General features: G+C 46.2%; 1 protein-coding gene across 2 annotated transcripts in view; it reads right to left on the bottom strand.

The window, feature by feature from the left end:
- Positions 1-21,908, bottom strand: part of TTYH2 (tweety family member 2) — an 81,497-nt gene extending 59,589 nt beyond the window's left edge. The window contains exon 1 of one of the 2 annotated variants that reach the window (XM_081849755.1): positions 21,756-21,908. In XM_081849755.1, the coding sequence (XP_081705881.1) occupies positions 21,756-21,887 (132 nt within the window). In that variant the 5' untranslated portion in view covers positions 21,888-21,908. Of the gene's footprint in view, positions 1-20,318; positions 20,434-21,755 lie in introns of those variants that run through there. The other variant, XM_081849753.1, reaches the window with a different exon arrangement.
- Positions 21,909-24,878: the final 2,970 nt, after the last annotated feature.

The following is a 24,878-nucleotide window of genomic DNA, read 5'->3' as shown; positions in this document are numbered from 1 at the left end:
GGCCCAATCGCCTTCTAAATCCAGCTCGTGGACAGTCAGAGTGTTTTCACATGAGTAGAATGTGTCCTTTTATTTTAAATGCACCTCTGGGTTATTTTGGGGGCCTGCCTGGTGTTTTTACATGAGTAGAATGTGTCCTGATATTTAAAATGCATCTCTGGGTTATTTGTGGGGTCTGCCTGGCGTTTTTACATGAATAGAAGGTGTCCTGTTATTTAAAATGCATCTCTGGGTTATTTGTGGGGCATTGGAATTCGTTTCTCTCCCCCCCCCCAAAAAAAAATAGTCTGGCCCCCCACAAGGTCTGAGGGACAGTGGACCGGCCCCCTGCTGAAAAAGTTTGCTGATCCCTGTTCTATAGCCACCCAGCCCCAAAAAGCTCTTCAGCAGAACAAATACTCAGGACAGCTTAGACACAGTGCCCCACATCATGCAGAAAAATGCACATCTGAAACATAAATTTTGGGTAATGTGATTTAATGTGGGCAGCCAAAGACTGAGATATATGCTCGATGAGCACTTTGCCAATATGCTGCCCCTGCTCTCTGTTTAAGATTCTCAGTCGTGATAAAACACAGCTGTGCAGCGGTTCAGGCCAGCAATAGCCTCCTAAATAGCAAACAAACCATTTCCTGGAGAAAGGGGTCAGAACTGTCTCATGGCCCATGACTCAGAAACCCATGAATGCTGCTTCTCATTTCACCCCCGCTCCCTGCAAGTGGCCAAGTTTAGGTCTGAACAGCCTTAACCTTCCGTGCAGATAACCTCTGAAACAAAGCGAGACGGCCAAATGCCCAGTTCTGTTTCTCCCCTCCTTGCCACACACCACAACAGGGTGGAAACGTGGTACTAGCTGGTTCCAGAGCCGGATGGCAATTCGGCCAGAAGCAAAGAGATAACCGTAGAGAAACTAGGAGGGAGTCTGGAGAAAGTGGGGGAGCTCATTGAGGGCTATTCCAAAATGGAGAGTTCTGCAAGGACTGTGAGTGATGGCATTTGGAGCACCCTGCCTCTCCCACAAGCTTCCTAGGGAAAGCGGCAAAGTCCTGTCTGATTATTTTTGCCCTAAAGGTAAAGGGACCCCTGACCATTAGGTCCAATCGTGACAGAATCTGGGGTTGCGGCGCTCATCTCGCTTTACTGGCCAAGGGAGCCGGCGTACAGCTTCTGGGTCATGTGGCCAGCATGACTAAGCCGGTTCTGGCGTACCAGAGCAGCGCACGGAAACGCCGTTTACCTTCTCACCAGAGCGGTACCTATTTATTTATTTGCACTGAGTGCTTTCAAACTGCTAGGTTGGCAGGAGAAGGGACCGAGCAATGGGAGGTCACCCGTGGGGATTCGAACCGCCGACCTTCAGATGGGGGGGGGGGGATGGACAGAATTAATTGCACAGGCATAAGAAGGGTGCTGACGATACCTTATGTTGTATCTTACACCACGCCTGCTGGTGCAAATGAAATTTACTGTAACACGGCGCTGCATCAATCCAAAAGCCGCAGTTCTGTAATGCAACAGGTACTTCGCCATTAAAAAGAACATTATAATGCCAGCGCTTCTGCCCGTTTCTCACCGGGAAAATGAACTCAAACAACACCCACATCCGAATGTGCTCACTGTTAAGAGATTTGCTTCTGTGCTCATTTTAAGATGCTGTTGTTGAAGTCCTAAACCAGGTGTGGGGAATCTGTGGCTCTCCAGATGTTGTTGGACTCCCAGCTCCAAGCCAGCATGTCTAGTGGTCAGAGACAAGGTGATTTGTATGCCAACAACATCTGATAAGCCACAGCTCCCCTAACTTGACCTAGGACCCCATTATCTACTGCCTACACCTATATTAACCTTTGTAGTATTAAAGACCTTCCTCCCAAGCCCGGCTCTCGTCTCCTGCTGAAGCAGACCGATTTGGAGAGCACCAGAGACAGGACCTACTTTGCAGTGGCCCCTGGACTACAGACCTCTCTCCCTGAAGAAACTCAACAAATACTTCTCTCTGCATGTTCAAGCATGCTTTGAACATGCTTTTGATTTGGATTATTATTAATTTTTTTATCTTCATTTGCTGGCATAATAACACCATGGGAAGGGGATTTCCAGCTCCCACCCTCTGTCTTTGGAAGGCTTGCAAGTTGCTGCAGGAGAGGGACCGTAAGCAACATATCTAGGACCAAGGTGAAACCAACAAGCTCCTATGTTACTTTGCCATTTGTTATTTTTTGCTATTTTGTTGTTAAAGTAATCTTTGCTGTTATTTATAGTACTGAAACATTGTTTTCTGTATGTTATACTTGCTACGTATTGTGTTGTTGTTTCACTATGTTGTTAATAATTTTTTTGTTCTGTTTTTGCAGTTGCATCCCTGTTCTCTGTTGTAAGCCACTTTGTGCATGATTTTTATTTTGGCATGGAAAAGTGGCATACAAATACAATTATGAATTAATGAATGCTGATTTTTTTAAAAGGCCTTTTAGCCTTGGTTTTTATCATTGTGAGATTTATATAGCTCATATGATTCTTCCGTTGCTTCACATTTTTTCCTAGGCCACCTTGTAAAGCAGCTGGTGTCTAAATCACTGAGCCTCTTGGGCTTGCCGATCAGAAGGTTGGTGGTTCAAATCCCCGTGACAGAGTGAGCTCCCGTTACTCGGTCCCAGCTCCTGCCAACTTAGAAGTTCAAAAGCACGCCAAAAAGTGCAAGTAGATAAATAGGTACTGTTCTGGCAGGAAGGTAAACAGCGTTTCTGTGCACTGCTCTGGTTTTGCCAGAAGCGGCTCAGTCAGGCTGACCACATGACTCAGAAGGCTCCCTCGGCCAGTAAAGCAAGATGAGCGCCGCAACCCCAGAGCAGTTCGCGACTGGACTTAACTTTCAGGGGTCCTTTACCTTTTTTAGCCACTTCCTGGTGGTACTAATCCCTTCCATTTCTAGGCTAGTGCTTCTCCCTACAGGTGCTTGCAGGAAATCCTTGTATTTCTCACCTCATCATCAGTTTAATATTTATGCCGGGAACTCCAGGAGTATGCTCCCCCAAGGGGCTGCCTGACATACTTTTAACAAAACAATTTGATCTGCAAAGCAGTCTCTCCCCTCCACAAAATGTACAAAGCTCTTCACATATTTATTCCCAGTGCTTCTAGACTACCCCATAACCAACACTCTCACTGAAACTCACTTGCATTCGCTATCAGCAATTCTTATAACCACCACTTTGTAACATACACCATTATTAATATTTTCTTCCTTACTTCAGATGGGAGGCAGAGGGCACTAAGGCAGAGAAAACGAAGATTCACCTCAGACCATGAAAGCTGACCAGAGACTTCCCAATTCACAACTCATAAGTGTAACAGCCAGTGAAGTGGTTAACTACATTCAGTGTTAGAAACTCAGATCTGTAAGCTAGGTGCCAAATGGCTCCTTAAACCAAGGCCACAGTCGCCAAAATGGAATGTCAAGTTGCCATTTTGGATCAAGACGGCTCTCAAGCCTTATTTTTCAAATGATGGACTGTGACTGATCAGTTAAACACCTGGCTACTTCAGATGACAACCTTGAGCTAGGTTAAGAACTTTGAGAACTTAAAAGAAGAAAAGTCACATGATCCCCAGGGACAGTCCCCACAGATATTGGCATATACCAAGCTCTTTTTCTTAATGTTGACACAGATCATTCATAATGTAATAATATTCTTCACAACCGTGAGCAGAGCTCTGGGGTCAGGTAAGTGGAGACAAGCTAAAACCATTAATTATAACGATGTTATAACTGCTCCTGCTCAGGCTGCACAGAAAAAGCATTTTGGTTCCAGGAATTAATTCTGATTTTGCAGAGATAAAAGATAACTGATAGAATTGTACAGGATGCGGTATTGGTGTGTGGAAACAGGCAAGATCCAATGATCCCCATGCACCTCCAGGTGGCGGAGATGTCAGGCTCCATTCACTCAGTCGCAAAATGCGCCTGGCTAATTTCAATCCCTGCCTACAGTGTATGGAATTAATTGAAATTCTGGGCAGTTGTAAGAGAACAGTAAACCCAGGAAGAAATATTTCACATACATATACATACACAAATGGCTACACACATATAAGCTGTATGGAATTATGATGGCAGAGAAGAGGAAATGTATGAACCGACACATCAATGCAGTCTCCCACGCTGTTTCTCCTCAATAAAGCATTATTGAGCCCACTCACTTCAGAGGCTGGTTGTGTGGGGCTGTTTTTCATCAACCCACCCTGGAAACAGTAAGGGTCTTGTGGAGGAGAGGGGCCAAACACGAAGCACGCCCCCCCCCCCACACAAAAAAAAATGGGAGAGGGTTTTTGTTTTTTAAAGAGTTGCAAGGAGTGCTTCAGGCACAGAGCAGTGTTTCCAGGCCTATTCCTAGCCGCTGTCGAGAGGCCTCTCTTCCACCCACGGGATAGAAGGATGCTTTGTCAGACTGGGTTAAGATCAGAGGCTCCCATCAGCAGGTTCAAACCAGCGCTGGAACACAGGGGTGAAGAGAGGCACAGACCGTCAAAGCACACAGCCATACAATGTCACTTGACAGCAAAAAAAGGCCTAGCTCTGATTATGTGGAAAGTCAAATGAGAGGCTGTAAGGTTTGCAAGGTCACACAGGGGAATAAAAGGGCTCCCCCCCCCCCCCACAAGACCAGTGGCAAACAAACAGCAAGTGTTTGTTAACAGAGAGAGCCTTCTGTGGCAAGGGAGACCTTTAACTTGAAAGGACAGAAGAACAAAGGCAGGCCTTGCTCAGTGTGATATTTTCATGCTTCGGGAGCAAAAATAACACAACCCTCCAAGCTATCTACAGTAGACACCAAGAACCTGTACTCTTGTCATAGCTTCCTCTGATCTAAATCACACAAGTCACTTCCTCCCCCTCCACCAGTTTGAATCACCTTAAAAAAAAGAAAAAAGGATCCAATCTCAGTGGTAGGTTTTTTTAAAAAATATATTAAGGGGTGGGTTTATCTGCTTCTGTAAAAAGCATTTCAAGGAGACAAGGATTATTCCATAGCCTAGTAACTGACAATCTAGAGTATGCAATTTAGAATAAAAAAATGAATTAATACAGCATTGTGAAAAAGTTTTGATGAAAGGTATTTTGAAGGGTGGGGGGAAGAAACACACAGAGCCTTTGGATCACACTTTAAATTTGGTAATGAACCAAACATAAAATGTACCAGGGCCATCTTTTAACCCATGCTCTCTGTTGCTGTGGTTGTTGTCGTTTTTCAGTGCAGGAGAGGTTGCTTAGTCTATACAGAAGCAGTGGTCAAAATATGATAGCAATATGTGGTGTAGTGGTTAAGAGCGGTAGTCTTGTAATCTGGTGAACCGGGTTCGATTCCCCGCTCCTCCATATGCAGCTGCTGGGTGACCTTGGGTTAGTCACACTTCTCTGAAGTCTCTCGGCCCCACTCACCTCACAGAGTGTTTGTTGTGGGGGAGGAAGGGAAAGGAGAATGTTAGCCGCTTTGAGACTTCTTCGGGTAGTGATAAAGTGGGATATCAAATCCAAACTCCTCTTCTTATTCTGTCAAGCTCAGGATGGCTACCATCATGCTATAAACAGAGACCATAGACCACAGGCCACTTATTTTGTCCACCACCAACACACATAAAACGTACTCCTCTCCCTACTGGCCATGGGAGAGACTCACATCAGAATAGGAAATAAATGAGGCTCACGAAGGAAAGCCTGTGTTTAAAACTGGAGCCAATTTGGAGCACAGAGGTGGCAAGGAAGGAAAGGATTAAAAGCATGCCACGAGCGCCGCATTCCACATCAGCCCTCTGGAAGCAGCACTGCTAAAAGAAATAAAAGGCGCAGCATTGAAGGTCTGGATACAGAGAGTGATACAGAAATACCTCCTGCCCTGTGAAACTTAATTGGCAATTTTGACCTCTGTGTATAGTTCAATGAGAAACAGCCACTGGCAGAGGTGTGGACCTGATGGATGAATGCACATGGGATAAGACAATTGCATTTTTAAAGCAGAGGTTGGATGGCCATCTGTCCTGGAGATTCCTCCATTGCAGGGGGTTGGACTAGAGAACACTTAGGGTCCCTTTCCAACTCTACAATTCTACGATTACAGAGACCTGTGTTTAGGAAGGATCCAATACAGTGGTACCTCAGGTTATAGATGCTTCAGGTTACAGACTCCGCTAACCCAGAAATAGTACCTCGGGTTAAGAACTTTGCTTCAGGATGAGAACAGAAATCGCACGGCAGCAGCAGGAGGCCCCATTAGCTAAAGTGGTACCTCAGGTTAAGAACAGTTTGAGGTTAAGAACAAATTAAGTTTTTAACCCGAGGTACCACTGTACTGTATTTGACTGCGCAGCAGTTGGTGAAGTACTGAGTTATGCTGCACTCGGGGACAAAGCTCAAGACACAGTATGCAGTCACCTGCCACAGGCAAAACAGCACGCCAAAGATGCTGCAGTCACATAGCTTTGATTGGCAGCAGACCCCCACCGCCAGTTTATTCTCTGCCTGCGAAGAGAAGCATTCAGTGCACGTTTCATCGCCAACACTCACACCACCAAGTGCCCTTGGGAAGGGAAGGATTACCATCAGGGATCCCCCAGAGTGGGCGGCTGCTGTGCCACGCTCCAAAGCCCGCTTCCCTGCTGGCACCAATAATCCCAAGCTGTGCCAAGATCGCAAGAGGCAACAGTCCGCAGCCTGGCCTGTATCTGCTCCCACTTGGGCCCCTTCCAATCCTGAGCTCAGAGCAGCGTTTCACAAAGGGGTGGGTGTGTGGGAGGAGAAACAAGAGAAGGAAGAAATAACTCTGCCCGCTTCCTTTCCCCAACCGCCAGCTACAGGGCTGATAAATGGCCGCTCAGTTTCATCCTGGCACAGCGCCCCACGCACTCAGCCCTCAAACGTCCTCTCTAATGTGGCCTAATATCACCAAGCAGGGAAAGGTCTGTGGTCTTGCAAAAGGCATGCTTCCCTGTCCACGTGGGACCCTGCAGAAACCTTCGTATTTAGAATGGTCATCACACATAGTCCCTGTTATAAGGTCATGAAAATATAATAAATGCTCAAAAATGTATCAATGTCTGGAGCAGCACAGGAAGACTTTCCTGAAACCATTTTGACTAACTGAAACCATTTTGACTCCCAAAGTGACCAAATGTTTTCTCTGCAAGGAGGGAGGGGGTGGGGGAACTTTCCCATTGTCTCAGGAAGTGGGTAATCACCATTTCAAAGGAATGGGCAGACCACCAGGAAAGGCAATCAGATAAGGCATTATCAGAAAACCTGCCAGACAGGAGAAACAACAACACTCAAATTTCTGTTGTAGATCACCTTTTCTATGATGTAGGTATGGTGTTTGTGGGGGGAGGTCTTGGGTTACACCCCTTCTGCGATGTATGTATGATGTATGGATGGGTGGGTGGGGCAGGGAATTTGTCTGCCAGAAGCAGCTTAGTCATGCTGGCCACATGACCTGGAAGGTGTCTGTGGACAAATGCCGGCTCCCTAGGCCTATAGAGTGAGATGAGCGCACAACCCCAGAGTCATCACTGGACCTAATGGTCAGGGGGTACCTTTACCTTATATAAGGGCAGGCACACCTTTGTTCCTGGTCCTCCTCCTTTCCTGTATGTGAGTTGCAACAGATCAATAAAGATCAGGCTTACTAGCTGCTTTGCTTCTCAATATTCTCTGGTTGGCCTCTGTTATTTTCTCCTACCAATAGGGAGCCCACGTAAGGGCTCTATATGGGCTCTTGGATACTGCATAAGGGAAGAACGGCAGATTTTGTTAAAACATCCCAAATCACAGTAACCTTCGCATGCTGGTTCTTGTTCAGTATTGTTCACACTGACTGGCAGCAGTTCTTCAGGCTTTCAGGCAGGAGTCTCTCTCAACCGGTGTTAGAAATTCAAATGTATAAGCCAGGAGCCCAGTGGTTCCTTAAAGCAGGGTTAAAGGTAAAGGTAAAGGTAAAGGGACCCCCGACCATTAGGTCCAGTCGTGGCTGACTCTGGAGTTGCAGCGCTCATCTCGCTTTATTGGCCGAGGGAACCAGCGTACAGCTTCCAGGTCATGTGGCCAGCATGACTAAGCTGCTTCTGGCAAACCAGAACAGCGCACGAAGACACCATTTACCTTTCCACCAGAGTGGTACCTATTTATCTACTTGCACTTTGACGTCCTTTCAAATTGCTAGGTAGGCCCGAGCAGGGACCGAGCAACGGGAGCTCACCCTGTTGCAGGGATTCGAACCGCCAACCTTCTGATCAGCAAGCCCTAGGCTCTGTGGTTTTAGACCACAGCGCCACCCGCCAAAACGGGATGTCTATTTGCCATTTTGGGGCCAGGCGGCTCGAAAGCTGTATTTTCCCAATACGACTTTTTGATTCCTGAAATTCATTCTGATTGTGCAGATAAAATATCACTGATAGAACTCTAAAAAATGTGGTATTAGTATGTGAAAACAGGCAAGATCCAAGGGTCCCCAGGCATGCAGCGCCACATGGTGGAGATGTCAGGCGTTATCCTGGCACCCAGGCATCTTCACTTGGTCCCAAGTGGGCAATAGCCATGTGCAAAATGCGCCTGGCGAATTTCAAACGCTGCTCTCAGCCCTATCTAAAGAAGCTGGGGGTTGAACCTGGGAGCTTCTGCATGCGAAGCAGATATTCTATCACAGCCCTTCCCCAGTTTGTTACCTCCCCATCGTAGCAAGGCAAGGATGAGCTGAGCCATGGGTAGGCAACCTAAGGCCCGGGGGCCCAGTCGCCTTCTCAATCTGGCCTGCACACGGTCCGGGAATCAGTGAGCTTTTACATGAGTAGAAATGCATCTCTGGGTTATTTGTGGGGCCTGCCTGGTGTTTTTACATGAGTAGAATGTGTGCTTTTATTTAAAATGCATCTCTGGGTTATTTGTGGGGCATAGGAATTTGTTCATTCCCCCCCCCCCAAAAAAAAATATAGTCCGGTCCCCCACACGATCTGAGGGACAGTGGACTGGCCCCCTGCTGAAAAAGTTTGCTGACCCCTGAGGTGAGCTCACTTGATATCCTCAGACATCGTGAACCATCACCTTTCCCTCTCTTTGCCCCCTTACTTACTACTCCCAGTCTCAATGGTCACCTTATTCTTCAAACGCCGCCAAACTCTTGCCTTTAGCTTTTCTGCAGCTCATGTCTGCTGCAGGAATGGCAGAAGGAGGGGAAGGAGAGCAGAATCAGAACAGCTCTAAAGTTATCCCGAAAAGTCAACCACAATGTCACCAGGAAAACTGAAAGGGGGGCTAATTTCACAATGATACTCACTCAAGTTCCTTCATGAACATACAGTTGTCATTCGTATATAATGCTAAGTCATGCGTGGATGCTTTAGCTAAGATTCCTGTATTGGTCCCTTCCAACTCTACAATTCTATGATTCTACTGTATGGGATTCTGGAAGAGAGACTGAAGCTGCCTGGTCATTCTGCTGCTGTGCCAAGTCACCGTTTGGCTTACCTTGTTGTCCCAACCTATGCTAGTGGTTTCATTCTCCAAAGTAAATCACAGGACAAACCATAGTTGCAGCTCACAGTTTGTTTGGGGAGAGCTAAACCACAAACCCAGGTTCAGATAACCCAGGAGGTGGGAACCAGTTTTGGCTCCATGGTCCAGATCCTTATCAGGATCTGACTATCCCGCCAAAATTAGCAGGTGGAAGGAGCCACTCACCTGGCAATCATGTGACATTATTTTGGTTGACAGTCACATTCCTGTTCGCTCAGATCTTAAAGCTGGAGAAGGAAGCTCACAAAAGCCTTTAAGATTGGACTTGGAAGGAGAAAAGCTTTCGCAAGCCCCCTCCCAAGTTCCCAATCTTCCTCCGATTATACAGGGGGGAGGGAGAGGCTCACAAAGGCTTTTGCAAGCCTCCCCACTTTTAGACTGGGACTTGCCGTTCTCTCCTGGAAGCCCTAGCACGAACTCTCTTGGATTCCATGTCCTTAACCAACCTTTCAAATGCATCTGCACAGCGAATGGTGCGCAGAGTTGGAACAAGTTAAAATTGGGGTTCTGAGGATTCAGAATAAGTTATCCCTGTACAAGTTGGGTGACATAATTACAAATGACATAGTTTTCAATAGGAATGAGGAGATCCTCACTGGTTGTTGTTTTATGCCTACATTTGGTGCACTTTGAGACTGTGCCCCTCTAGCAGCACAATGACTTATCAGTGCAAAAGCAAAGAAGTCTTGCACTAATCTACAAAAACCAGAAGCTCTCCTAGCTTTGCCTGTGAATCAGAGGTCAGAAGTGCCAAGCAAGAAGTCCAATACAACTGTGCATTGTCTAAGTGCTTCCTTCCTGTCAATATGCTTTGGTACAATACTACTACTCTTCCACACACACACACACACCCCACTCCTAACACATGCAGCTGAAACCAGGACACCAATCACCAGCTAAACTTCCAATACAATATTTTGCAGCAATCCCAGCAACCTGGATGTTATCTGCATGCACAAACACACATCGCACACAGTGTGCACGCAGTTTTTTGTAGGCTTTTGTCCATCACACTGGTCCAAAATGTGGCATAAAAAACTGTCATTTATTTAACAGCATCTGTCAGATAACTTCTCCCCTCCAAAGTGAGAAAGAACTGAGCAGCTCTCAAGCAATAACTGTGAAGGATTTAATCCCAATATTGGGTGATACACTTTTGATTTATGACAATGCAGTTGACTTCATAAAATATAACACCCACTTTGGAACACTCTGACATCTGCCATCAGAAGGACATAAGGACACTATCAGTGACTTTTTAAAGCATTCTTCAGGCACAGAAACCTGGTTGCACATGGAACTTTATAGGAACAACAAGCTTTAACAAAGGTGTTGGTTGCTAAGCCTAATGTCATTAATGAGCACAATGTCCCACGGTCTCCCCTACAGTCACAGTACCCCAAACAGTTTAATGAAAATAATAAGAGAAGGCTCAAAGACACTGAGTGACATTCACCAACTGCAACCTGTCAGCGCATAACAGGACTCCCTGCTCCTTCCCCCATGCATGGCCTGCACCCTCCTAAAATCTGCTCCAGAGGGTTGGGAAAACCCCTAAAACAAATTTAGAGGGCACACTAGGGGAGGGGGAAATTTTTTTTGTGCAGAGAGAAATCCTTTCAATGATAGAACAAGACTTCGCAATATGTCGAATTCCATCTATGATGTGAACAGTGGCGTAGAATGCGCTCTTGCAAATTGATGCATAAAAGATTTGGTCTTGCAGACGTTTCCAAATTACAACTTGCCTCCTTCTGCACATGTACTGTATGCACGTGTGAAGGCAAAGAGGAGGCATTGCTAGAATTGTAATCAAGACATAAAAAGTGTCAAACATTAAATGGGGAGTTTGCTTTCTCACCTTCTACCCGTTTGCTCAGTGAAAGATTTGCGACATTGTCCTCCATTTGTTTTGTTGTGGTTTTGCAGGCAACAATTCTTACAAGTATCAGAAGTATCCGACCTGGTGCCTTGCAGATGTTGCTGGACTCCAACTCCCATCAGCACCTGATCATGCGGATTAGGACAATGGGAGTCCAACAACCTCTGAAAGGCATCATTGCTGGCTGCTATATGCTGACTACCTTGCATTATTTCACAGCCTGTTTTTATAAAACCAGCCTGTGCATCTGACAGCAGAACTGCAGGAGCCATTGGTACTTATCCCACGGAGGTTTCACATTAGCCGCTTAATGGAGACATAAGTATCTCCCACTTTCTGCTGATAAACAACCAACATTACCTTCAGCAGCAATTAGACGAAGCACAGAGCATCTCTCTCCTGGGATGCTGGTAAGTAATTCTGTCCCACACAAACAAGTTTCACGCCACAATCTGCACGAGGTCATGATTCCAAATGCCCCTTCAGCACTGAGTCTGGGAAAGCCCAGCTCCTCTCTCCCTTAGCCAGCAAAAGCAAGCTTCCCACTTATTTTCTTCTGGGCAGGGCACACTGACCCTGAAACTGTGAGAAATCCCAAACTACATCCTACCAGGCTGGCTTTCACTCCCTGGAAATGAAAGCATGGCCCCAAAGAAGAGCATTTCAGAGTGGCGAAATGAATCAGAACAGGAACGTCCCCTCTAAACAACAGACAACTTTGTATTTATCTGGGGCAGCTAGAAGCTGAACTGTCTGGTGGTAACTTAAAAGACTAAACAAATGGATCTTAGAGGAAGTTTTACAAGGCCAGGCGCCACTTCAGATACATACCATGTTGCTGTCTGCTGTCTGTGTATATCTGAGTGTATAGTAGAGCTGGGTGATATATTGTCCAAAACCGGTTTCAAGTCCACATTGTGATACCGGTTTCATAATTTTTGACCTGGCAATATATCACATATCATGCTGTGTGTGCGTGCTATGCAAAAACCATGATGCGGGGAAAAACGTGAAGTCAGCCAAAGCCTCTACATAGCTTCATCTTCATTTCGGACATCATGATAGCTCGGTATATTGTGATGTTTTTAGCTGGTGATAAATGTTGAAAACCAGATATTGCCCAGCCCTCGTATGCAGAGACGGAATGGGTGGGGGTGGGGGTGGGGAGGGGTAGAGAGGTTATTATGCAGTAAATCTAAAAGTCTGTGTTATGTAGAAATTTAACAAATAATAGTAAAAACAAACAAACCCACAGTCCCATCACAAATCACCAGCTACTGCTCCCAAATAACACTTTGTCAAATGCATCATCAAGGATCTACAAGCCAACTCTGAGGGAGGAGTCTTCCACTACACAGATGAAAGGGCTGAAAGGGCCTGGGACTGTTTACAACAAGGCATAGGCAAACTTGGCCCTCCAGATGTTTTGAGACTACAATTCCCATCATCCCTGACTACTGGTCCTGTTAGCTAGGGATGATGAGAGTTGTAGTCCCAAAACATCTGGCAGGTCGAGTTTGCTATGCCTGGTTTACAGACTCCCCACCCCACCCCACCCCACCCCCCAAACACACACACACACTCCACATGCAATGGCTCACTAGTAGAACTACATCATTCATCAGGAATACAACCCAGGAACTAGCATCCCCCACCCTAAAACAACCCCAATGCCAAGTCTAGCCCTCATATCTACTCAAGATCCACTTATCATGTGGCCTCAACCTTCCCATCAAAGGCCCATTCACCTTTACATGTTTGAACATGATATATGCCACCACTACGTTCCTAAGACGATGTTGTGCCAGCAAGGCCCTTCTGCCATGTAGGTTGCCGGGCTACCTGTACAAGAGAATGGATGTACCCAAATCAGACATTAAAAACAGCGAAGACTCAGAAATCAGCACAGAAGCAACTCAGGTTTTCCTGGGCATTCAGCAAGACACTTGCCAGACTTCAGCAAAAAGGTTTCAAAGGGAGACTTCAGCTGCCAAGCTGGAATTCATGTGCTCATTCTAGCCTATCAGACTTGGGCTCAAGAGGGACTGGGAGTGACAGGTTCACTACTGAACGCAACTGCCCCTCTTTAGGCATACAGGGAAGACGCTATTCATCTCACTTTGCAAATTCATTAGCAGCCAGGCGCAGGCTACTCCCACCTTGTTTGGCACTTCTACTCTCAACTGGATTTCTTTTGCACATTCTCTGCATAGCATTTTAATACAACATCTTCCTCGCACTGCATTTGCTGGCTTTCCTGTAGCAGCATCCTTCCAGTGGTCGTCATGTGTTTAGCAGCTGGAGAAAACACACTAGCTCAACCCCTGTCCTCCTTCGTAAATTGCAGGATGATTATCTGAAGCAAGAAAGCCTCCAGTACATGTGAAGGTGTCTGCAAGAAGAGGAACCCTGGGAAATCAGGGTTCTCTATTGCATGGGGAGCCCATACTGGGAGAAGCAGGCTCACTGCTTCAGACAGTCAAACTCATGGGACAGGGATGATGGTGGTAGAGGTAGAGACCTCATCCCCATCCCATGTTGCTTTCTCCAGCTTCTGAATGCCTGTACAGTGGTACCTCGGGTTACAGACGCTTCAGGTTACAGACACTTCAGGTTACAGACTCCGCTAACCCAGAAATAGTACCTCGGGATAAGAACTTTGCTTCAGGATGAGAACAGAAATCGTGCTCCAGCGGCGCGGCAGCAGCAGGAGGCCCCACTAGCTAAAGTGGTGCTTCAGGTTAAGAACATTTTCAGGTTAAGAACAGACCTCCAGAACAAATTAAGTACTTAACCGAGGTACCACTGTACAGGGCTTCTCTGTTCCTGTGATCCGTCACTCAAGCAGAACACTTCATGCACCAGATGAAATAGAAAAAACCTTACACTGCAATAAATTTGTAATTTTTCAGATGCCATAGGACTATCTTCATCTCCAAGGCCAACTCAGATCTCAACCGCCTTGCCGTTTCAAACAATTTTGTAGTGAATTAAGGGAGGCCTTATTTTTAGAGAGATCCAACCCTCCTTGAATACTAACTTATGAGAGAGCAGATTCTTTTTTCAGTTCCTAATATTTGACCAATGCTGGAGCCTCTAGACCAAGTACATTCATTTTCTACAGGCAATTATGCTTATTCTTAATTGGGGTTTTCTGCAAATTCAAACAGATTGGGATTGGAGAGGTCAAATATAATACCCAAGGGTCGATTAACTCTAGTTAAAATTGAAAGAATGTGTTAGTTTAATTGTGCCATTCCTGACCCACAGATGTTGTGATCTGAATTCTCTATTACCAGCAATGCCTTGTAGCTGTATCTTGAAACCCTGTTTCAGGTTGCACCAAAGATGTTTACCAGCTATTCGTCTTGTGACAACAAGCTTGCAGCGAATCTGTTAACAACTAGGGCACACATTAGGAGGCTGCATTCTCTTTTAGGCTGAGCACGCCCTATCTTAGGGCAGCAGAAACCACCACAAAACATACCACATCCGTAATGTTTAGCTGGCGATTGCTTATCTACATCAGTCCTTAATGTGGAGAGATAAAAGCCAAGTCATACAATCATAGACTTGTAAGGGACTCTGAGGATCATCTAGAGTCCAACTCCTTGCAGTGAAGGAATATGCAGCTGTCCCATATGGGGATTGATGAAGCTGCAACTGTGGCGCCATCAGCACCACGCTCCAACCAACTGAACTGTATCTTGTCATTGTTGTGAGTGCCAACCCACAGTTCAAGATATTAGGGCTGGAATCATGCATTGCAAGCTGTTCTCCAATCGAGTTGCAGACCCTCTCTTTCACCTCTGATACTACTCCACAAGGGCCTTCCAACCTTCAGGAGCACATGGAGCTTTTTTTTGCTGGGGATGTGAGGGACTGCAGTGAGAAAGCAGTGGGGCTGAAAACCCTCAGTACTGGGAGCCAATGTAAGTCTTTCAGGACCTGTGTTATATGGTCTCGGCGGCCACTCCCAGTCGCCAGTCTAGCTGCCGCATGGGACAGCTGCATATTCCTGCCTTGAAGGGACTACAGTGGTACCTCGGGTTAAGAACTTAATTCGTTCCAGAGGTCCGTTCTTAACCTGAAACTGTTCTTAACCTGAAGCACCACTTTAGCTAATGGGGCCTGCCGCTGCTGCCGCACAGCCGGAGCACGATTTCTGTTCTTATCCTGAAGCAAAGTTCTTAACCTGAGGTACTATTTCTGGGTTAGCGGAGTCTGTAACCTGAAGCGTCTGTAACCTGAAGCGTCTGTAACCCGAGATACCACTGCCCTTTAGACTGACTCTTCTCTGTGGAATAAAATATAGCGAAGAATACAGTGGTACCTTGGTTCTCGAACTTAACCCATCCCGGGACTCCGTTCGACTCCTGAAACGGTTCGAAAACCAGGGTGTGGCTTCCGATTGGCTGCAGGAGCTTTCTGCACTCAATCGGAAGCCGCAGACATTCAGCTTCCAAAAAACGTTCAAAAACCGAAACACTCACTTTGTGGCGTTTGGGAGCCAAGCTGTTCGGGAACCAAGGTACCACTGTACTTGTTCCTATGGAATACCCATGGTCTAATTTATGTAAACAATGTTGGGGCTTTGCTTCCTGAACCCAAGCCCCATTCATTTCTTTTCCAGGTAAACACCTAAAGACTGGCTGCCGTCATGTCCAGTTCAATGCCATTCTCCGCCTTTTCCTGCTACAGATCTGCCAATGCCATTACCCACTTATGCCTCAAGCTAGAATCGCAGCCAATCACATGCCTCAGCCACACGGGGAATGACTTGAAGTCCTGGATTCAATTAGCCCAGTTTGGATTCAGCATTTCTGCCAACGGAATTGGAAAGCTTTCACCCGCAAGCTGCCAAACATTCCGCGGAAAGAATATTTTGAGACATGCAAGCAGAGGTAGTACGACTTGCACTACACCGTGAATAAAAAATTAATTACGGCAGTGCCGCAATGAAACACAACCACCTGCCAAGGTGGAAGGTAACATCTGACCAATGACAAGAAGAACTCAGGTGGGCATCCAACTAGGTAGGCATTCTAAATTTGGGTTAGCAACTTCCAAAGGAACAAACAGTAGTTCCTCTACATTAGAATCACCACGCTGAGGTAATTAATTAGGAAACAAGAAAAGAGCTACTGCTTAAACTACTCTTTGTACTGAAGGTGCCAGTCCTATACAGTGGTACCTCTGGTTACGTACTTAATTCGTTCCGGAGGTCCGTTCTTAACTTGAAACTGTTCTTAACCTGTTCTTAGCTAATGGGGCCTCCTGCTGCCACCGCGCCGCCACCACACAATTTCTGTTCTCATCCTGAAGTAAAGTTCTTAACCTGAGGTACTATTTCTAGGTTAGCGAAGCATCTGTAATCTGAAGCGTTTGTAACCTGAGGTACCACTGTAGTACAAAATACACGTATTGAACATAAGAAAAGTCTAGTTTCCAATTAAAATACATGTGTGCACTGAGTGGAAATGGATTGGGTGCTGAGACCCGGCCTGCAAGATTTGGATTTTTTTAATGGGAAAATGTGCTCACCCTTTACACCCACACCCACACACACCCACAATCAGATTTCTAGCTATTAACCAGCATGTAGGCTGCTATTATTAGATGCAGAAATTGTGAAGTAAAAAGTGAATAAGGAAAGCCATATGCGTGTGGGTGCGTGTGCAAAACGCAGCAGAAGGAATAGAAAACAGAATTTCTGATGATCTCTACTAAAGGGTTTGCCAATACAATTCTTAAAGTGACAGCAGAGGCAATACTGCGTTGCCTAGCAGCATGAATCCTTAGATCTTTCACAAGGCTTTGCAGTAGTGTATGCTTCCTTCAAAAGGAAAACGAAAGTATATCTAGCCCAGCAGGTGTTAAGTGCTCGGTATTCAAACTCCTGCCAGCTATGTACAATCCATAGATAAATCTATTGCTTTATGTAATCTGAACTGAATATATGTATTCATAAAGGACTATAAAAAAGGAAGTGTTATTGCCTGACCTACACAGACTCGTGAATTAAGATTCTTTCCAACTATTTTTTTACCAGAGCGGTTAAAAAAAAACACCTAGGTAAATACTATGCCAAACCTGACTTGAATCTTTAAGAAAATAACTTTTATTGAGCCAACTATGTTAGAGAAGGTTTAGTAGGCTTTAAATTGCACAGAAGGCACCTTCAGGCAGAAAAGCATCTCAGCCAGAGGCGAACTTCAAGCTTGAGGATCCCACAGTTTCCAGGGAATGAACTTGAGTGACCTTTCCTCTAGTACTCATGAATGGAGCATCTTCCATACAAAGCCTAAGTACTCTGCTTTTCCTGGCCCATATTCTAACAAATTGACAGCAATAAGGTAGTTGTAAAAAAAGTCACTGACATCTTCATAGCAATTGCAATGAGCTGGCCTACATACCACCAGGCTCTGCAAGAATAATGAGAATCAGACAGCCTCTATTAGAGAGGGAAAGGGAATGGTTCTCACCTTTGCGGCTTTCTGAACTAATTAAGGGCACACTTACATAACTGCAGGACCCTTGGTTATTAATAGTAATTTTGAGGAACTGCCAGCAGGGAAAGTGACTTCCAAATACATCAAAAGGCAAAGGGAGCACTAAACATTGATATCACAGGTTAAGTAATCGCACAGGGAAACTTTGAGACAAGTCCCACAGTGAGGGTCAAGTCCCAGTTGGAACTTGGAGCAGCACACATGTACACAACTTCCTGCCGACAAAGCAATACCAGCTAAACACATACAGTGGTACCTCGGGTTAAGAACTTAATTCGTTCTGGAGGTCTGTTCTTAACCTGAAACTGTTCCTAACCTGAAGCACCACTTTAGCTAATGGGGCCTCCCGCTGCTGCTGCGCTGCCGATGCACGATTTCTGTTCTCATCCTGAAGCAAAGTTCTTAACCCAAGGTACTATTTCTGGGTTAGCAGAGTCTGTAACCTGAAGCGTCTGTAACCCGAGGTACCACTGTATCACACTCCATAATTTCCAAGAGAGTACAGAAGTGACCTAAGCAGGCCTAAGGGATGGTTAAGGATGCAAAGCTACTCAATTTATTTTTATACTGGACAAAGCCTCTTTCTGCAGATAGTTTCTACGGACACTACCTTCCCACTTTTCCATCTTTGGAACAAGCACACAGCCGCCCAAAAGAAATGTTCGTTTCCTAGAGCAGTGGTTTCAAGCCTTTTTTTTGTACGGCAACCCGTAAGTCCAAATTTACTTTGTGCAATAACCCATCGCTGTATTCTCACATGAATTTTGGACCACAGGTCTTCGGTGGCCATTGGTTTTGTGCATTTAAAATGCAAGTCTGCCTATTTTACAACCATTATGTGAGACATATACGCAACATACATAATTTGATGAAATATTTTTAGGGCTTACAAAGATAATCATTGTTGTGCTCATGGGAGTGTAAAAACAACCAACACCTGATTGGTAAGTAATATAAATTTGGTGCTTGACCTCTGGAGGGGCACTCCATTGTCTCGAGACAGACAGATTGCAACAACAACTTTATAAATTCATTCCACAAACGCAGTTACACAAGGCCTGTTAAAAATATTTGTACTTCATGATATCTTATGATTTTTTCATGATGAAGTCCACTTTGGCAGGTATCAATGGGATGACAGAGCTTGCATTTTGCCAAAGAGCAGCTGAGTGCAGGGTTTATTGGTTGTCAGACACAGTCTCAGATCCTTCCCGAAACATAGCCTGCTTCTGCATTCCAGTCTTCATAGCAGTCGTTGCTGAAAATCCTGCCTCCCAAATGTATGGGCTACCAAATGGCAGCAGCGCAGATACTACTTCTTCATCAACAAGTTCAGGCTACTCAATGGCAACATGAAACCAACGTTCTGGCAATTTTTGGAAATGCTGTTGTCTTTGAGGGTCCTGTCACATGATAGTTCAATGAGCCATTGTTCTTTCTGCACAAGTGGTGAGATCTGGTTGCAAATGGGCTTCACATACACTCAAACTTCTTTGTTTCTAAGCAAACTACAAATTACCCTTGACTATTAACGGGTTCTGAGATGGTTCACCAGAAAGTGCTCATACAGGGAGTCTTTTGAGTATTACAGCTTGCCTCTGATACAAGCTCTATTAGCACTTTGTGGGAAACCGTCCCCAGAAGCATCACCAGCCAGCAGAGAACTGGTCAATGAGAATCACAGAATCATAAAATTGAAGAGCTGGAAGGGACCACAAGGGTCATCTAGTCCAACCCCTTGCAAGGCGGTTGGACTAGATCTTTCACCCAACATGGGACTCATGACCCAGGGATTAAGCAGTGACATGCTCTACCAGAGTCTTTCAGACATGCGGTTACAAGCATCAACACAGCATTATAATAAGCCAATAAAACAGCTGTAAGAGGTACTCCTTCATGCCAGTTAAAGGCTGCAAGTGATATTTGGGATTTACTTATAAAGTCCGCAACCCATCTGCACTTCTGGGTGAAAACCCACAGGTTAGGAAACACTGTTCTAGACTATCAGCCTAAGAAGACCCACTTAGCCATGAAGTTCTCACTGAGTGACCCTCAGATGATCAAGTCACCATCACTCAGCCTAACCTAACAGGCTTGGTGTGAGGATAAAATGTATGCCATCTTGAAATTGGCAGTGGAAGGGGTGGGAGAAAAAAACAGAAATGCAACCAATAAAGACCCAGAGCAATGAAGAACTCTGCCACATCATTACCAAGGCAAACCAGTATATGGACAGCAAAGGAAACACAACAGAACTGCTCCAAATACACAGATGACAAAATACAACAAACACTGTGCATCCAGAATGGATAGCAGCGTATCTGAAGCATTCAGCTAATCAACTGAAGTTAACGGGATCGCTACTTACAAATAGATTTCCACCCAAACAAGGATGCACAGGGAACTGAGGGGGAAGATAAAGGATCCAGCTATCTGAAGAGCAGACAAGGAGGGTTTCTAGCATATCACACATGCAAATAAGAGAGAGGGTTAGTTTTGCAAGGTTTTTTTTTGGGGGGGGGGTAAGAATGTTATATTTTGTGGGCCTGAGGGAGATGGGGAGAGGAGGGCGGAGTCAAGTTTTGGGGAAGCCAATGGAAAATGTTACTGCCTTTTCATGTGCAAGAGCAGAGCGAAGCATAACCTTCAGGCAGGACTCAGAAAGATGTCTTATTAACACAGAGACGCCTGCTTCTTTAAAAAGATTTGCAAAATTCAAATGACAACTCTCATCATCGAATGCGCGCGTCTATTTTAATTTGCAATTCAGGTCAATTCCCCCCAAAAGGGTGGGGTGGGTGACGGATGGAGGGGATAAAATGCTACACAGCTTAATACAGTATTTAAAATCAGAGCCACTGGATCTTGCCCACACCAGAGGACACAGGACCTGGCGTGTTTGGGGGTATTTTTTCCGGGCTGCCCCCCCACCATAGAATCTTAACTACCAGGCGATTGGCTGGGATGCCGCAAAAAGGGGTCAAAAGAGGCACTGCGGGAGACTGGATGCTGGTCTGCTTTACTCCAAAAGAGTACAGGACCGGCGGCCACGAGTCATTTGCGCCCTGATCGGATACGCACAGGAGCATATAGGAAGGTGCGCAAGGCAACAACTGCCCACGAGGATTTCACGAGACCACCAAGCACAGAATAGCCATCGGGGGTACGGATGGATGAGCGCAGGGGTGATAACTTGAATAAAATAGGGGGGGGGGAGGCAAGTCCCGCCCCGCATAATCCATCCATCACAAGACGTGGGGCCAGTGGCGGAGCGTGGGGGGTGCAGGGGGGGCCGGCCGCACCGGGCGCAACATCTGGGGGTTAGGGTTAGGGGGCGCAAATTACTTGCCTTGCCCCGGGTGCCGACAACCCACGCTACGCCACTACGTGGGGGCACCCACACTATTTGAACAATGCCCATCAACTTGGGGGGGGGGGCGAACGAACCTCGGCCCCTAGGAGTTGGGGTAGAAACAAAGCGGGGCAGCGAGGACGGCACTTGACGGAGTTGCAAGCCCCTTCCATTAGAGGAGGCGTTTTGTCGAGAGCAGGCATTTTGTGGGAAACCGACGGGGGGGGGAGCCACTCCGGATCTCTCTCCCTCCCTCTTCGATAGGCCGAGGGATCCAGTCCGGGGGGGGGGGCTCCCACCGCAGGACCTAGCAACCGCCCCAGAGCTGAAGGTCGCGCTGCGAAGCGCGGGAGGCCCAGCCAAGAGCCGCAGTGGGGGTTTGCATGGAGAGCGCCCCATTCATTCTACCCTACGGGGGAAGAGGAGCATGCATCGGGCATGCGGGCAACGCACCTGCTGGTAGTCAGCGTCCCTCGGGCGGAAGGTGCTGGAGACCGGTTGCAGGCGGAGGCTCAAGTGGGGCAGCCCGTGCAGCCACGACGCCCACCAGGGCGCCAGGTAGTCGGCCCGCGCCGCAGGCAACATCACGACCCCGGGCCTGCCGGCTGCAGATGCTGCAGCTGCTCGCCGCCTCCCCGGACAGGCGCCCGCTCCTCCTGCCGCTGCCGCTTCTCGTGCCGCGTCCGCTCTCCGCACGCCGATCGCGGCCCGGCCTCCTTCGCCGTCGCTGAGCGCGCTCGCCAAGCGCCGCCCCTTCTATTCTCCGCGATGGGGAGGCGGGGCAGGGCGGGGACGGGGCGGGGGGCGCAAGCCGGGCCATTCTGGGAGGGAGCGGACGCCCCCTGCGGGATCCGCCCGACTGGCGGGGGCGATGCTTGCAAAGAAGTTCCCAGCAGCACTTCTTCCTTCTCTCCCTCCCGGCAAGAGATTTTGGGGGGTGTCAATCCTTATGTGGGGCGCATGGTCGCAGCAGGATTTATGCAATATTGGGGGGGGGGGGTGCAGGACACCAACCTGTCATCATCCTCTGTCTGGCTCCGTCTAGCACATTAGGAATTTCTTTTGACCTCAAGTGCTGAGAAAAATCTGTCCGAATCTTTCTCCTTTTTTAAAAAAAAGGTATTTTTATTTATTTACTTGATTTTTTCCCCCGATGGGGGCAACTGTCCCCCTGGCTATGGTGGGGCGGGGTGTGCATCTCTGACTCGCATGCAAACATAATCCTGTGTTCTTGTTTTTAATGTCATCTCCTAGTGAGGGGGAAGTGAAACATCTACAAGGGAGGGGCTGCCCCAACTATGGAATATCCTCTCCAAAGAAAATGCGCCTGGCACAAACTTCATTGTCTTTTAGTCACTGGGCCATAACACACTCTCTCTCTCTCTCTCTCTCTCTCTGTTAAGTTGTGGGTGAACATATCAGACAACACAGCAATTCTTCAAACAGCTCTTGTTTCTTCACAGGCTGGAACAGAACTGAAGTGAAGGGTTCAACCAGTCTGCTTATATAGAGCTCCAGTACCACGCAACTGTAACAACTTTCTAAAACTATCCAATCACTGAACGTCACTTTCAATCCCTTATTTGCATATGTGGACCTGAGTGAAAACTATCTACAGTATCCCCATGCTGGCCCAGGGTGAGAACTTCAGTACATAACACCATCTATCTATCTATCTATCTATCTATCTATCTTCACTCATTTTTCACACAGTCATTTCACTCAGTCACTCAGACATTTCAAAACATGTTTACTATATTAAATATTTGAAACTCTCCTACTGTCTATTGTGCTTTGTATTTCCTGCATGTACTGTTTATTTATTATTTTTATAACCCTCCTTGGAAATCATTAGCAAAATGCAGCACATAAATGTTTTAAATATAGTTGTCTCTTTAAAAACAAACAAACAAATCCCCACACCTTTCCCACAAAGCCTTTGCCCTCAATCCAACTTGTTCAGCACACACCTTGCCTCAAGGAGTAACTGAAGAGGCATGTCAGCAGGGAGAAATGTGTGAGGGGAAGCTGGAAGATTCAGGATAGTCAAGAGGCTAAGAGGCTTCTTCACACAACAAAGCATGGATTTTGCCCTCACTAAATGTAGCGACAGCCACCAATTTGGATGGTTTTAATTAAAGATGGGACAAATTCATAGGAGGATGAGGCTATCAAACGCTACTAGCCATGACTAAAACTAACCAACTAAAACATTGGTCACCAGCAACATTGGTAGAAACCGTTCCAAGAAGAGAGACATTCAAGGTCCCAACACCTGCATTTGAAACACGTCTTATGTCTTATGACCACAAATAGGAATTCTCTGTCGTTTCTCAGTTGGTAATGAGGAAGTTCTGAATCGGCCTAGGGATTGCTTAACTTACAGAGCCTAACTGCTTCCTAACTTACAGAAAATCACTACAAAAAATTCCTTCCAGTAGCACATTAAAGACCAACTAAGTTAGTTCTAGGTATGAGCTTTCGTGTGGGGCCAGTAATGGTGTTGTCCGGGTGTATGTGGCAGCAAAGATCTCAAAGTAGCTGTTCTATTACAAAGGAATTTCAGAAATAAACTCCTGCAATAAACCCAGATGCCAACTTTGCTGCCACATACACCCGGACAACACCATTACTGGCCCCAACAACATCACACATACCATCTCGGGACTATTTAATTGCTCATCGTCTAACATTGTGTATGCCATCAAATGCCAACAGTGTCCTTCAGCTCTCTATATTGGACAAACAGGACAAACCTTACGCCAAAGGATAAACGGACATAAATCTGACATCAGGAATCACAAGACTGAGAAACCAGTAGGAGAACACTTCAATCTCCCAGGACATTCTATACAAGATCTCAAAGTAGCTGTTCTATTACAAAGGAATTTCAGAAATAAACTGGAAAGAGAAGCTGCTGAATTGCAACTTATTACCAAACTTAAAACCATGGAGAGACCTGGTCTGAACAAAGACATTGGATTCTTATCTCATTATACATGACAAAGCCATTTTTCACCTTCTCACCCCTTGCTTTTTCCTGTAAGACCTATTGCAGTCGTTAAGAGTCGTCAACACGCTCATCACAGCTATCTGCCAATCACCCATTCCCACCACCCTTCTGAGTAATACCCCTCCCCACCTTCTCACTATATAGAAGGGTCTGGTGACTTCTGTTTCAGTGTATCTGAAGAAGTGTGCATGCACACGAAAGCTCATACCTAGAACTAACTTAGTTGGTCTTTAAGGTGCTACTGGAAGGAATTTTTTGTTTTGACTATGGCAGACCAACACGGCTACCTATCTGTAACAGAAAATCACTACTTTGACATACTACTGCCTGCTATGTCGCAAAAGTGCTAATTTGCAGTTTCTCTTCCCATTTTTTAAAAAATACAGTGGTACCTTGGGTTAAGAATTTAATTTGTTCTGGAGGTCCATTCTTAACCTGAAACTGTTCTTAACCTGAGGTACCACTTTAGCTAATGGGGCCTCCCGCTGCCGCCGCACCGCCGGAGCCTGATTTCTGTTCTCATCCTGAACCCGAGGTACTTTTTCTGGGTTAGCGGATTCTGT

This window comes from Podarcis erhardii, assembly GCF_964252035.2.
Source record: "Podarcis erhardii genome assembly, chromosome: 2".
Classification (NCBI taxonomy): domain Eukaryota; kingdom Metazoa; phylum Chordata; class Lepidosauria; order Squamata; family Lacertidae; genus Podarcis; species Podarcis erhardii.
The sequence above is the reverse complement of the archived record's forward strand: the minus strand, read 5'-3'. Positions and strand labels throughout refer to the sequence as shown.